Genomic DNA, 16,295 nt, shown 5'->3' with positions numbered 1-16,295 from the left:
CATCTAGCTATAGCAGGTCCACCTGTTACCACCTTGAATTTCGCTCTTTTCAAAAAACGTCCAACTTCCAAAAATTCCAAAAATCAATCCAACTTTGATAACTTGGTGACCTTTCTGTTGATCTGTTTTCTCTAGAGATCCTCTTGTGTTTTATGGCATTTTAATTGTCTTTGGTGTTGTTCACTAATCTATGCTATTTTCTTAACTACTGACACTGACAAAACTATCTACAGTTAGCTTCATCATTCTGCATTGTCACACAAAATAGACCCTTGACTTTGGACAATGACATACACAGGCATGTTTCCCAGCAATATTATCAGAAAAGAAGACACTACTTCTTTCAAAGAATGTACACTACCACTGAAATGAATGAAGAGTGTTTGCAATATTAGCATTCTCTGCACGTGTGACTAGGAACAGTTACAGATCTAGAACAATAATTGAAGAATGTACCAACGATTCAACATAACATGATATCTCTGATACCATGTCTGCTGGTCACATTTTGGCTTGATCTTGTCACAATTGCAATGCAGTTGGTACACACTGATTAGCCTATGTTGCACCGAAAATGCATCTTTGCATTATATCTTCCATACTTTAATTATCATGAGGTATGGACTTGAAAAGATACATTCCAACAAAATATGTAAATTAGCTCATTTGCATACTTTCTTTCAGATTGTAAATAAGACATATTTGCATTTATCAACACAAATTTTTCATGAATAAAAATTATGAAATTTCAGGATCTAATAATGAGATTTATAACAAAAATTATTGGTCCTGTAATATCATCCAAAATCAGGTTTCGAGAAAATCGACTCCAAAGATATGGTAAATAATTATACTGATTTCACTATACACCATACCCATGGCATAACACAAACAAAATAATATGTATTATCTTTGAAATGTACGAATTTGCCTTTACGTTTACGTTTGCCTTTTATTCTGCGATGAAATTAAAGGAGAGACCTAAAAGGAAATAAGGTGCAACAGTGTTTAATATTAAACTGAGCTGAATGCATTCAAGTGCAAAATTAAAGTGTAATTAAGAGCATTATAATATTTTTAAATGAAAGCCGGTCAAAATACCCCACAGTGCATGGCAATATAAATAAATAAGCGCTTTCCTTTACTTGCAGATAACATACAGTAGTGTGCAAAGATTTGGGCACCCAGGTCAAAAAGCCTTTTAGAGTTAATATCTAATTGAACAGAAGCAAACCTGACATCTAAATGGTGTCAATTTTACTTGGAAGGTTTTTTCAGAGACACTGTCACATAAACCTGATAGGAATAGCCAAGCCTGAACCCCCCAAAAATCCTTTCTTTAACAAGCATGGCCACCATTTATCGCCATGAACCAGTGGGTTGGGGAAAGAGGAGCACCCTGAGAAAACAGCAGACCTTCTGAGTGTCACTTTTAGGGGTGCCTAAGTGTCCTTTGTAGGGGAGCCTGGGACATCCTGGGGTTGGTCTTCATTGTCTCCAGAGAAGGCGTTCTCATCGTTGGGAGGTGGCTGGGCGGAGCGTCTTCTCTGATTGGCCAATCTGCACCAGCGGATATAGACATAGGCCGGGTGAATGAACGTGGCCAGGCACAGGATGCACAGGGCTATGTTTATCTGCGGAGGGAGTAAGAGAAGAGACTGGAACAGCTGTGCATATATTATTTGTCAGAACAGATCTGGGCCAAATATGTATTTAAAATTCATTCATTCATTCATTCATTTTCCATCCATCCATCCATCAATTATCTTAACCCGCTTATCCTGAACAGGGTCGCAGGGGGGCTGGAGCCTATCCCAGCATACATTGGGCGAAAGGCAGTAATACCCCCTGGACAGGTCGCCAGTCCACTGCAGGGCACACACACCATTCACTCACACACTCATACCTATGGGCAATTTAGACTCTCCAATCAGCCTAACCTGCATGAAACCGGAGTACCCGGAGGAAACCCATGCAAACACGGGGAGAACATGCAAACTCCGCACAGAGAGGCCCCGGCCGAAGGGGATTCGAACCCAGGACCTCCTTGTTGTGAGGCGGCAGTGCTACCCACTGCACCATCCGTGCCGCTGTATTTAAAATACTTTGTTTTAATTATATTGGTTTAATGTATTTCATAACCTTTTGGACTCAAATCCCTGCTGTTTACACAAAACGGCAGCAATGGCCGCTGCTTTTTCACATTTAACATTAAATTCAATACAATTCAATTCAATTGAATTCAATTCAAATAGCCTTACTGGCATGACAATATCATGTAGCATTTCATCGAATAACAAGCGTCCTCTCACTGCGAGTCCAAGGGTGCAGATTGTCAGGTTCTGCATTTCCTTGTTTCTTGTATTTTGACCCTGTTTTCTTTCCGTAGTCATGTCATCTTGTTATTCGTTTCACCTGAGTCTTGTTACCTGTTCCCCACTTTCACGCCTGTTCATCATTTCAGATCATTACATCTGTGCATTTATACAGATGGTTCTGGGGAGCTCCCTGGCATTCAGGGTTTAGATCTCTTTCTCGCCCCAGTCTGGTTGCTCTCGCCGTCTGCTTTTTTGCGTGCTCTGTGGCGGTTATCTCTAACTTCAGTAGTAGGCGGGGTGTACCTATTGCCCTCCAGTTGGTGTAGGTGGGTGTAATCAGTTTGTAATATGTGCTGGCACCCCTGTTTGGGCGCTGACTCATTGTGTCACCTGGAGGTGTATGACAGTCTACAGAATGTTCAGCTGTGAGACAATGATCTGGAATTTGAGGATTCAGGAAAAAACAGCTTTGTAAGAAATATCTCTCTCTCTCTGATGCCATTATGTCTGCTAAGGTTTGCAAAGTTTCACAATGATAGGATGACTATGCTTTTTCAAGCATGGTTCACGTTAGCCGGAGAATGACATTCCTCTCATTCAAAAGCTATGCAGGAACCTTGTTAGCCTGGGCTAGGTTCAGGGCTCTGTTCCCCTTTTATCACCCTGGGCTGGGCTCCCTTCTCCATAATGGTGTCGCCCTTATTCACTGCAGTACCTCTTCCCTGCTCGCCTCGTATTAATAGCTCTGTCACCACTAGGGGAGCTAGAAGTTAAGTTCTCACTGGCATATGTTTTTTTAGTCACAATTGTCCCGTTCCCTAACTAGGTGTTCGGTTCTACTTGGTCTGTGGTCTCTAAGTTCGGTAGTCGCAGTCAAAGAGGACAAAAATTATAAATCACCTGATCAAATTACAAGCAGACATATGCCTAATACAAAAAACTCACTTAAGAGAATCTGAAAATCAGAAATTGAAAACCCCACAATTTAATCAAGTATACTCATCAACTTACAATTCTAAGAAAAGAGGTGTGTCAGTTTTAATTAACAAAAAAGTTCCATTAATCCATAACACTACCATCTCTGATCCTGAAGGGCAATATGTTATCATCAAGGCCTCCATTAACAACAACAACTTAAATATTGCAAACATATACAGACCCAATAATGATGACCCTGCTTTCTTCAATCCAAAACTGGAAACCGATACTCAGCGCCTTATCTGTCACCAAGAAAACCATCCTGCTAAACTGGCAAACTCGAAATGCATTAAACATCACACAATGGTTAAACCTCCTCAAAGAACACGTATCCATGGAACAAATTACACTCCGGCACCAAACCTCATTCTTTAAAACAGTTTGGGGCCTCTTCATCATCTCATTAGACCTGCCTGTCACCTGTTTGGCGAAAATGTTCTTAATAGAACACTACGAAAAGACGGCAGGCTTTGTCGCGTTTGTCACTGTCAGCTTTCCAAAACAGTGCACAAGAGCATGGAACTGTATAATAACACTTTATATTTTTGATGCTTTAGCTTGTGGAAGAACCTATGCACTTGTAAATCGCTTTGGATTAAAAGCATCTGCCAAATTACTAAAATGTAAAATGTAAAAAAATATATATTACGCGTTATATTCAAAGACTGTGGGAACAGTGTTGTGGTTTGAGGTTGTTTGTTGCTGCAATTCCTCTCTTGACCATTAGGAGTCCGAAATTACCTACTGTACCTTTAAAGCAGTCAAACTACAGTGCTGGAGGTCCACAGAGTCTGCAGATTTGTTATTTATTATATGTTGGAAGTATTAACTTAAGTGCTTGACTTAAGTTAAGCACAAGTGCCGAAAGACAATAAGTCGCCATGGTGTACATGGTGTTGCTTGTTCACCTTGTTCATTGTATTCTGGCATCGTCAGTCGAGTTGGAGGTTGTGTCGGCTTTGTTTATCTCACCATTAGGTCTGAATTACCTTGCCCGAGTCGGTGGAGACTGTCGTATGTGATAATAGATCATGTTACCAACGCAGCAATATAGTGCCCTCCTGTATGGCAACTTAGGATGTAATATACAGTACTGTGCAAAAGTCTTAGTCACCTGTATAACATTCTGTACAGATAAGATTCTTTCAAATGATTAATAATTCAATGAAAGGTCCTAAATAAACCGATTATACATTTTACATTACATTTTAGTAATTTGGCAGAACAGTAAAAAATCAAATCAATATTTTTTGTGACCACCCTTCGGCGTTAAAACTGCATCTCTTCTCTGAGATAGCCAACACTGTCCTGCAGTTCTATGAGACAATCAGCAGGGAGGTTGCTCCAAGCATGTTGGAGAACTTGCCACAGTTCTTCTGCAGACTTTGGTTGGCTCCTTGCTTCTCAGACAGCCGTTTTTATGTAAAAAGTAGTCAATTGCTTCCAGTAATATGTCACTTTTAAAAATTAAATACAAAAATGTCTCTGTAAAATTAAATATTTTGGAAAATGAATATTTGGAAATCTCAAATGTGTTCTTTTATACAAGCACACACAAAAAAATAAACATACGTATAATAAAGTCTAGGGTGCCAAAGACTTCTGCACAGTACTGTATTTTGCTATTTTGGGATTTGGGGTTTGGCATATAAATATACATGCTGTGACTGGATTCTGGGTGTGGAGCACAGTGGTGAGGTACTCACATATAAGGGGTCTCCATCCAACACCTCATTCACCAGGATGATGCAGGGGAATTGCAGGAGCAACACCAGGGTCGACAGAACAAATAAGAGACCAAACAGCTTCCCAAAATGGCAGACTGGAAAGCTGTAAAGACCACAGGAGAGGGAGATTAGAAGAAAAACGTGTGAATGGTATGAGAGGGGGGAAAAGAGGCAAGAGGGGAATCAATGGGAATGAGGAGAGAGAGGGGTTAAATTGTGAGACACATACTGGCTGCACTGCTGCTCATAATAATCATAATAATCAAAAACTTATACAGAGAACTCAGGATATGAGTTACATTTACATTACATTTTAGTCATTTGGCAGACGCTTTTAATCCAAAGCGACTTACAAGTGCATAGGTTCAACCATAAGTCAAAGCATTTTTTTTTTTTTTGGGGGGAGGGGGGGTTAGACAAGGATAGGGATATCAGAAAGGAGGGGCAGGGGAAATCAGGAGGGAGTTTGAAAAGGTGGGTTTTGAATCTACGTTGAAATAGGGGGAGGGATTCTGCTGTTCTGACAGTGGTAGGCAAGTCATTCCACCACTGAGGAACCAGAACGGAAAACAGGCGTGAACGTGCAGCTCGACCGCCAGGTGCACGTAGAGAGGGGACCATAAGGCGACCAGAGCTGGCAGACCAGAGTGATCTAGTTGGGGAGTAGGGAGTGATCAGGGATTGTATGTAAGGTGGGGCAGTCCCCTTAGCAGCCTGAAATGCCAACACTAGGGCCTTGAAGCGGATGCGTGCGGCAATAGGAAGCCAGTGGAGGCCAATGAGAAGCGGGGTGACATGAGCCGACCTGGGCTGACTGGTGATCAGGCGGGCTGCAGCATTTCGGACCAGCTGGAGGGGCTTGATGGCACACGCTGGGAGACCGTTACGCTCACAACAGAGATCAGCACAAGGCTGGGAACACACATTGGGCATCATGTAACGAGAGCCGAACAAATTTGACTGTAAATCATTCAGAAATGTATTTAAACAAACAATGTGGGATTTATCAATGTTTTCGTGTATCAGTTTGTTAGTAGGATCGGAATGGATTTCACAAGTGCTCTGAACTGTTAGTATCAGGTGCATAAATGAAAAAAACTTGGTTGTAAAGCTTGTTTAGTGCTTCTTATTATTCCATTCATGCATATTTTGTTTGAAAATGAGTGGAAAAATTGAATATTAGAATTATTTATATCATATAAAAATCTTTATTCAACATTAAAATGGGTGGTTTCATTTAGGTAATCCTGATTAATTATAATGCTTAATTTCAGTTGAATATAAATTCCATAAAACATGTAAACAAAGTTTGCTATGAATCCCAGCTAACAGAGAAGGTTCTGAGAACATTCAGCAACATTATCTATAGGTTCTAAGAAGGCTCCACTCCAACTTTCTAGAAACATGTGATGTAAGAATGTTTCTTTTTCTTCATCATGTTTTCAGAACATTGCTCACATAACGTACCCAAGATAATGTCACTGCAGTGTTCTGGAAACATGTGATTTAAGAATGTTTTACTTTACAACTTTTTTGGAATGTTGCACGGAATGGCAGGCATTTATATAGCGCCTTTATCCAAAGCGCTGTTCAATTGATGCTTCTCCATTCACCCATTCACACACACACTCACACACTGACGGCGATTGGCTGCCATGCAAGGCCCCGACCAGCTCGTCAGGAGCATTTGGGGGTTAGGTGTCTTGCTCAGGGACACTTCGACACAGCCCGGGCGGGGGATCGAACCGGCAACCCTCCGACTGCCAGACGACTGCTCTTACTGCCTGAGCCATGTCACCCCCCAACGGAAGAGAAATGCTGAACCTACAATACGGTTCATGTATCATTGTTGTGAGAATGTTAAGAAATGTTACATACAAACTTTATAAAAACTCCCACAACACTTGACACATTTAGCAATATTTTCGTAAATCCATGTGTAAATATTTATGTGATCGAAACCAAACTAACGAATTCTGCGGGATTTATCAAACGCGCGTAGATACAACATTTTTTTGTATCCACGCATGTATGTCGATAAATACCAATCAATCGTAAACAAGAAGCTTGTGCACAGCACTTATGATTAGCATAAATTAACGCCCCTAAAATACCTAATAAGGACCAAGGAATTCAATGCCAGGCAGTTTAAAGAGATGGTCGAGAAAAGATGAAAGAACTTTGCTTTAGAATGCTGTGTAGCCTACACATGATCTGATTTTAAAAAATCATTATACGACTGTGTGCTACAGCTACTTTGTAACATATTGTCTTTGCGATTGTAGCAGGGTAGAGGTTGCCTCTTTCCCTGTTGTTCTCTCTGCCGTCCACTTGAACTCTCTCACCCTGGCCGTCCTCTTTTTCTCCCTCTGCACTGCTTTGGCTTCGGTAGCCGAATTAGCATACGAGATTGGCACATTTTAGTATTTTGTTTATAAAAGTCCCATGCAAACCTCACCTGAACGTATGCCTTGCAAGTGCCTCCCTGTTTGCCACCTGACTTCTGCTGCTCGAGAGCTTGTCCTGGGAAGCTGCGGTTCTTGTCCGTGTTGCTTGACACCAATAGTTCAGGTCGACTTCATTTTAGTTTAGTAATCCAGTCCGTTCGTATGTTATCTTTGCAATGATTGTGGTGAAATTTTTTGTTTTTACCTCACGTGGCCCAACATCCTCCTTTAGCATCACTAGCCAGCACATAGTTTTATTTACGCAATCTCACTGCTGGTATGTAAACATAGCCACGTCAGAAATGTTCTTAGGCTGTACACTTTCGGGTTGTAATCTTGTCACCTTATCTTGCAGGGAGCTCGAGGCCACATATCTATTGCTTGTCAGTCAATGATGAGTGGGAAGGCTGCTGTTTTGTCTCTAGTTTGAATGGTTTTGTCTCAATCTTTTATTTTTTTGTTTTGGTTCCAATGGGAAATAAGTGTACGTGTTTTATTATTTCTAGTTCTTATGGTTTGGTATTGCTTCTTTAATATTGTCCATTTTTGGGTGTTGTCTGTGTACATGGTTTACTTATAGCAAACTAATAAGTATTGATTAATTGTTTTTATTTCTGTGCATGGTTAAGTTTCCCTTTGGCACATGGTACCAACTGGTACATTTAGATTTTTGCCCTGGTGTGCTTGGTTCTCTGCTCATTATTTCCCCCCTTTTTCTTTAGCAATGACTGTGTGCTCCTGAGGAGGCTAGGCACCTGGTGGTGGTTTCCTGCACTGCATGTGACTTAAGAGCACGTAGGTCGGTTGATCTCTGAGGTTTATTTCCCTGGGTGAAATTCCCAGGGTGGCATAATTGGCTGCTTATTGTTGATGAATTACTCAGTGCTTTTATCACTGGTATACTAGCACACCATTCCTGGTTACCCTCATGCCACACAAACATAAAAATACACAGTAATATACAGCAATTAGTGTGTCAGTTGAAAAGAGCAAATTTGAGATTTCCAAACATTCATTTTTGTATGTATTTCTTTAAATAAATTAATGTAACATATTAAGCAATCGACCACTATCCTGATAAAAACTTGATCGAGGCTGGGATTACCCGGAGAGCTAAAAGGGAGTGAAAGAGCCTGCAGAAGAACTGTGGCAAGTTATCTGATAGTACAGTACTGTGCAAAAGTCTTCGGCACCTGTATAACATTCTGTACAGATAAGATTCTTTCAAAAATAACACAATAAATAAACCGACGATACATTTTACATTACATTTTAGTAATTTGGCAGAACAGTTAAAAACTGAATCAAATCAATATTTTTTGTGACCACCCATGGCGTTAAAACTGCATCAATTCTCTGAGATAGACAACGCTGTCCTGCAGTTCTATAAGACAATCAGCAGGAGATTGTTCCAAGCATTTTGGAGAACTTGGATACTGTAAGCATGTTACAGTAGGGAATTGCTTCCAGTAATATGTTACTTTTTTAATTAAATACAAAAATATCTCTGTAAAATCTTTTGGAAAATGAATATTTGATCATCTCAAATGTGTTTTTTTATACTAACATACACAAAAAAATAATATAATAAAGTCTAGGGTGCCTAAGACTTCTGCACAGTACTGTATATTAACATGTATTTAGGAGTTGTTTATTCTGTTAAAAAATGGACAAGGAAAAACTGATCGTCCTCATGGAGAAATAGAAGAGCTATAGCTAAGACCCACAGAACCTGCTGTAAAAAGACAACATTGAAAAATATACTATTTGGGGCGCCGTCACCATTGCCATCAGAGCTTCTGATAAGTAACCAATTTCAATGTGCCAAACTAACATCTAAACGTATCTCACCTACTTTTGTTTACATAGGCAACATAAACTAGGTATGTGCCATGCAGGACTGGAATAAAACAAAGGCAGGCGGTGTAAAACGTGGTGCAGCGTCCTACATGCTTATTATTGAATAAATATAAGTTCATATTATTGATTAAATTGGTATAACATGTAATATTATTGATTAATCTGTTCACTTACCTTAATTTAATTGAGTAAATAGAGGTGCAGAGCCATGCAGTGTCGGGAGTAAGCAGTGCAATGTCAGGGCCAGGGAAGATACTGCAGTTGTTGGAAAACTGTTCAATTCATGTTCCAGTTTAAAAAAAAATGGTTTGGCATTAGAGTGGCAAAGTTATAAAATCATAAGAGAGACATTGCTGTCTGGAATTACCCAGGAGGGCAACAGCGATGTTTTCAATGTCCTGTACTTGTCCAAGAAGCTGAGGACGGAAAGCAGCAGAACATGCTCTGGAATTGGAGAGGAACGGTGTGTGGATCTTCTGAGTTCTGGCTCAAAAGGAGGTGTCTGGGCAGTCAGAACTATTTTTATAATATCTATAGTCAGAAACAACTTGTGAGCCTCACCAAAGAAACTGGTTCAGTCTCTGAAGATGCGCTCTCTCCAAAGAGTGAAACATCACCCATTTTATGTTTCTATATGATATGAATAATAATGATATTAATTTACCTTACTAAAATGATTTTGCCTCTCTAAATCAAAAAGAATAAAAAAAGATTGGAGTAATAAAAGCACAAAACAAGCTTGTGTGTATACATCACGTAGGACGCAACACCACAACGACTCCATTTTATACACCAACTCCATTTGTTTTTGCTTCAGTCTTATGTGGCACCAACGTAGTTTATGTAGCCTATATAAACAAAAGTAGGAATTAACAACAAACTATGTTTAGATGTTAGTTTGGTACATCTCTTTATGTTTCTCCACCAGGACAATCAGCTTTCATTCGTCCAATTTTTTTACAGAATAAACAACAAACAATAATGGCAAACTGTTAACTAAACACATTTTAATGTTTGCAAAGATGTTACAAAGATATAATGATTTTATAATGATTTTTAAAAAAAAGATAATCTTTTCTCTGCCATCTCTTTAAATTGCCAGAAATTGAATGCCGTTATTTTAGGGGCGTCAATTTATGCTAATTATAAATTTGGTGCACACACTTTTTGTTTACGATTCATTGGTATGTATCAACATAAACACGTGGATACAAAAAAAACCTGTGTCTATGCGTGCTTCTGAAATCTGGCGGAATTTGTCCATTTGGTTCCGATCACACATATATTTACACAGAAATTTACAAAAATATTGATAGATGAGGCCCATTCTAAATAAGCAGTTCTGGATTGTGACACTGAACATTTTCCTCTAGTTAAATGAGTGAATGTGAAAATAAATCACATCATGCTCACTCACACAATGCTGATGAAGGCTACATTCCCTCCAAATATGAAGGCGCGGTTGACCACTTGCAGGACAAAAGTCAGGTACTGCAGTGGGAGCACAGGTATGGTGGCGCAGATGGAGAATAAGAGGCACTGCAGGGCAGTGAGGAAGAGAGAGAGCACCACAGAGCGCAGGTTACTCTCCTCCTCCATCTCTCCTGTGGCAGAGGCAAGAGCTGGGTTTCAAGCAAAGCCCCACATGCTGTAAGATTCCTATGTAAGTATATTCCATTATAATACAGTATATACGGTACTGTAGGTGGCTTCTGTTGGATAGATGGCCATTGGGATTAACAAGAACAAGGGACAACTGATACCTGACTATGTTTTTGTAAAAATATAATATGGCGGACTATTGATAAACTTTTTCTTTTTCCCCCTGAACAATCCACTAAAATATGATTCTTAAAACATTTGAGGTGAGAAATAATCATTGCAGTTGGTGAACCATATTCATATTTGATCTGCAATGGCTAGTTTGATCAGAGTTCTGTGTGCCAGACGAGCTGCACTGACATGAACCGCAAGGCTCTTGTTTAAATGACTTGTACGACATTGTTGGAAAGTGTTTCCAAAATTATATTGATATTCTTTAACTTACAGATTTACGATATTGGTAAATCACTGGACAAAATACATTTTAGCCTATTTTTGCCAACATATACAGCTGCAAGAGATTTAATTGTTTTGATTTACCCTTATTTTGTACACAAAATATAATTATACATTGTCAATGACTGGTACGCAGTAATTACTGGTGATGACTGCATTGCAGATGGGAATCACATGATGCTTCCGTAGTTCGCTGTACTGCTGCAACACACCTGCGGGCAGATAATGCAGGTACCCACCTGCCTGTCGCGTGCCGTTGTATCTGTCAATGATCAGGCCGTTCCAGATGGCGCACAGTATCCCACATAACTGTGTGTAGGCGAAGGCGTTGGTGTAGTGGCTCACTGAGACAGAGGGAGAGGAGAGCAGAGGATTAGCATACAGCAGCACACCATAGCATGGCCTCACAGACTACTTCAGCTCCTCAGCCTGTCTCCTTCTGCTCTTTGTCTCACACTGAAAAGCACAATTAAGCTGGATTCAATCAATATTTCTCCTTGACTTCATCTAAATGCAATTTTTCTAAATGATTTCCCCCTTTTCTCCCAAATGTGTATGCATATACAGTGGTCTCCATAATTATTTGCACCCTAGATAAATATACACAAACAATGCTGTAAACGAAAAAATAATACCGCTATTTTTCAACAGGTGTAAAATACCTTGGGCTGGGTCTCCTTCAGTCAGCTGGGTCAACATGGGGTTCAGGGTGGCAATGAACAGGTAGTGTCGCAGGATCATGACTGACAGCCACACCAGGTGCCACAGAAAAAACCAGCTGAGCACACACTGCTTAAAACTGTGCACAGGGAGCGAGCAAGCTGAGAAAGTGAGGGAGAGAGATGGATAGAGGGAGATAATGTTTTTCTTTAACCCTTTCCATTTTGCCCCACTAGGGGGCAATTTCCACCTATTTTGTAATTGTCATATCAATATCTCAAAAACGATTTACTGCACAAGTTTGAAGACTTAAATGAAAGAACAGGGTTGTTCATTCTTAAAAGATTAATTCAAATCCCCAAAATTACAAAACACCTTACATTCTTATAGTTTATAGCACAGAATATCTCAATTTACAAACAAGGCCCAAGCCGGAACTACTTAATATTTGTGCACAAACTTGATGTCAAACTGACCTCAAAATGTCCTCAAGTATCCCCAAATCTCTCCAAATACAAAACATCAGCAGATCGTTTGTCCGGACTCATGATCAGAAAAGCGTATTTTGTATTAAAACAGATTTTTTGATACAAAATGTAAAGCCACACGCCAGGTTCTGGGGCTTAGGCAGGACTGACACAGTGCCCCTGGCGGACTCTTCTGGTTCTAACAGGGACGCTCTGTACGACACGTTTTTGCATGGTCTTTCTGACCTTATTCAGGACAAGTTACCATGTGTGATCTGCCTCCGGATTTGGATGGGCTAGTGGACCTAGCTATATGCATCGACACCCGCCACAAGAACGTGCTTCACATCACCCTTGTTTCATCACTTCATGCTCGGACCCCTAATTAAAATCAGAACAAGCACAATAGGGTTCCAGCTCAACATGAATAAAGTGCTCGGGCCATACCTGTCTGTAGGGCCAGCTGCTGTGTGCTCCCTCCTTCAGAAATCACATCCTTCCTCCCCTCGCCTCCAAGCTCAAGCCCTATAGTGCCTCTTTGGGTGTTGCCCATGTTCATGAGTCCATCCTGTAACAGAAACAAGAAAGTGAAGAAACGCTACCCTCTCCCACTCATATCCACAACTCCAGCGGACCACTATCTTCACTAAACGAGACCTGCGCAACGTGTTCGATCTCGTCAGGATCCGTAAGGGGGATATGTGGACAACCGCCTTTAACACCCTCACAAGCCAATATCAATACCTGGTGATACCTTTTGGATTGGCTAACGCACCTGCTGTCTTCCAAGCCCTTATTAATAACGTCCTCCATGTTGGACCGCTCCGTGTTTGTCTACCCTGACAAACTCCTCCAGGATCCCTGGGTCCTCATGGCTGTCCACTTTGCCAGGGGTGTGTGCACAAAGTATTAAACCAGTGTGCCAATAATCATGGAACCTATTTTTTGGGGGAAATAAATGTTTTATTTGGAAGATGTAAAACTTTGGTTCATTCCATTGAGACATTAATAAAGCACACTACTTCATGCATGTTGGAAAATAAAGCTTATGTCAATAATTGTGTTTTTAGTGTACAGCACTTTTTGTGCATATGTATCAACAGTGCCAATAATTCTTGAGTCCACTGTATATAAATTTGAGATTTCAGTTTTTCATTTGTAATAAATTTGCAAACATTTCTGAAAACATGTTTTCACTTTGTCATTATGTGGTTATTGAAGTCTGAATACCTTCTGAATCTACTGTAAATGACAGTACCCTAGACATAGGCGGTTGGCTGGAGTTGGCACTCAGTGTATCCATTGGTTTTGGTTGCTGCAGCTTTGGTTGGCCCAGCTAACGGGAAACTGAAATAATGTATTTGACGTTAATGAATTAATTCATGAAAAGTTAATAATTGTCTGACTTGACTCCAGAGTCCTCATGCTGAGGGGACTCAAGTCAGAGTGCAGGAATTACATGCATGATGTTCTGTATTCTGTTCTGGAATAGTGGGAGACTTCAACAAAATGTCACCCTTGGGGATCCAAGGGCAGCTGGTTCATACCCAAGTGTAGCCCTCAGGGAGGGGGTAGGGGATGTGCCTCTTTGGCATGAGGATGAAGGTTCTCATGAGGTGGATTATGCTGCATGCCGACAAGAAGAAAAAAGAGTGGTGCAGAGAGATTCCTCTTTCAGATGCCACCTGTAACCACAGATGGAGAGGGTCATCATAATCACTATTGGCACAGATTGGCCACTTGGTGGCACAACAGCGATAGTTCAATATTCAGTAATGAAACACCCATAACTTTTGACTGTCCTAGTAAAATAGGACCAAGGTTTGTAGATTTCTCTCCTAACAAAGACCAAGTCTCTTGGACCATATACACTCACTAAGCACTTTATTAGGATCACCTGTACACCTACTTATTAATGCAATGATATAAGCAGCCAATTGTGTAGCAGCAGTGCAATGCATAAAATCATGCAGATTTTGTCTAGGCACACTTTAGGCCAGTTAATACCAACTGCGTTGAACTCGTAGTTGGTCTCATACATGGGACAGAGGCTATTTGTATTACATATTTGAATATATCGTTTTAACTGAAAAACAAATATTGGTTGCCTCACCAAATGCCACTTTGACCCAACCAATGGTTGCTTTTACTTTTTACATTACATTAAAAAAAGATCACACAATACATTCCTTGCATTAATACAAAATGTTATTTTGTTAATAAAACATATTCTAGCCTTTTAAGGACAAGAAGCAAAACCACCGTAAGGAAAGTTAGGTTGGAAACCATGAACAGTGCACAAGCTAATTGTTGTGCTAAGGAATTCCTAGTGCATTATAAAACGTAATATTCTAAGCGAGGTTGTATTGACATAATGAAATGTACAGTACTGTGCAGAAGTCTTAGGCACCTGTATAACATTCTGTACAGATATGATTCTTTCAAAAATATCTAAATAATAATATTAATAAAAAATAATTAAATGAAAGGTCCTAAATTAACGTACTATAATTTGGCAGAATAGTTAAAAACTGAATCAAATCAATATTTTTTGTGACCACCCTTCGGCATTAAAACTGCATCACTTCAGCAGGGAGGTTGTTCCAAGCATGTTCTTCTGCAGACTTTGGTTGGTGCCTTGCTTCTGATCTCAGACAGCCTTGATCAAGTTTTTATGTAATAGGGGGCGGCCTGTAGCATAGTGGACACCCAAGGTCGGTGGTTCTAATCCCGGTGTAGCCACAATAAGCTTGTGTACTGGCAAAGGTGACAGCCAGCTATTATTTGTGATACAGTTAGAGAACACACTTGGATGGATTTTTGACCATTCGTCCATGCACAACTTTTGAAAAGAATTTATATCCTTGGGATACCCCACTCTTCAGTTCAGACCATAGGTTTTTCATGGGATTTATGTCTGGGGACATAAATTGTTGTTGTTTTTACTTAACCATTTCTGTGTGGATTTTGATGTATGCTTGTCCTGCTGGACAATCCCCCTATGACCAAGACGCAGCTTCCTAGTAGAGGCCACCAGGTTTCCTGACAAGATTTCCTGGTACTTTGTTGAATTCTTTGTGCCATTGATCTTAAATAGTGCCCTTGAACCACTGCCAGCAAAACATCTCAAACACATCAATGAACCACTGCCATATTTGTCAGTAGTATTGAGGTGCTTCTCATTCTGTGCATTCCACTTTGCGATCAAACATATCGATGATGTGTATAGCCAAAACATTCCATTTTAGTCTCAATTTCGGCCAATTTCACTTTGTTACAATCATTATTAGGGGTGCCAATAAGTTATAAAAAATGAGATACATAAAAAACATTGAAACATCAGTAAATGTATGCAAATGAAAGTGTACATCATTATAAATGCTGTTTATTATGTGCAGCCTTTTTTAAATTAAGGGTGCCAATAATTCTGGAGCCCACTGTGTATGGCTTGCTAACTGCCACTGTGTCAGGTGAAAGACACTTTACCTGGATGTGAAAAAGCAATCATCAAGGTTCCAATGGTGTACAGTATTCTGGGAAAAGAAAAAAGAAAACACAAATCACACAAATGAGTTTAATCACTGAAAGCACAGGAGTTGGGGGGCTTGATTTCAGGGGGTCAGAGTGAAAGTTTTAGTTTGTATATATGGAAAGAATTGATGTACAGTTCAGCATAATTACAGTCCCCCAAATAGTATTGGAACAGCAAGGTCAGTTCCTTTGTTTTTGCTATACACTGAAGACAATTGAGTTTGTGATCAAAAGATGTACATGAGATGA

At 40.0% G+C, this 16,295-nt stretch overlaps 1 protein-coding gene across 1 annotated transcript; it reads right to left on the bottom strand.

Moving 5' to 3' along the window:
• Positions 1–1,093: 1,093 nt before the first annotated feature.
• Positions 1,094–16,042, bottom strand: LOC133109640 (equilibrative nucleobase transporter 1-like). The gene is made up of 9 exons (XM_061219081.1): positions 16,002–16,042; positions 14,063–14,200; positions 13,291–13,453; positions 12,963–13,083; positions 12,051–12,209; positions 11,628–11,732; positions 10,748–10,934; positions 5,003–5,126; positions 1,094–1,634 (listed from the first exon to the last, which is right to left on the bottom strand). The coding sequence occupies exons 4-9, from the start codon at positions 13,072–13,074 to the stop codon at positions 1,443–1,445; spliced, it is 879 nt and encodes a 292-aa protein (XP_061075065.1). The 5' UTR covers positions 13,075–13,083; positions 13,291–13,453; positions 14,063–14,200; positions 16,002–16,042; the 3' UTR covers positions 1,094–1,442.
• Between the last annotated feature and the right edge of the window lie 253 nt (positions 16,043–16,295).

Source organism: Conger conger, chromosome 14 (genome assembly GCF_963514075.1).
Source record: "Conger conger chromosome 14, fConCon1.1, whole genome shotgun sequence".
Taxonomy (NCBI): Eukaryota; Metazoa; Chordata; class Actinopteri; order Anguilliformes; family Congridae; genus Conger; species Conger conger.
This window is presented reverse-complemented; position numbering and strand designations above follow the sequence as displayed.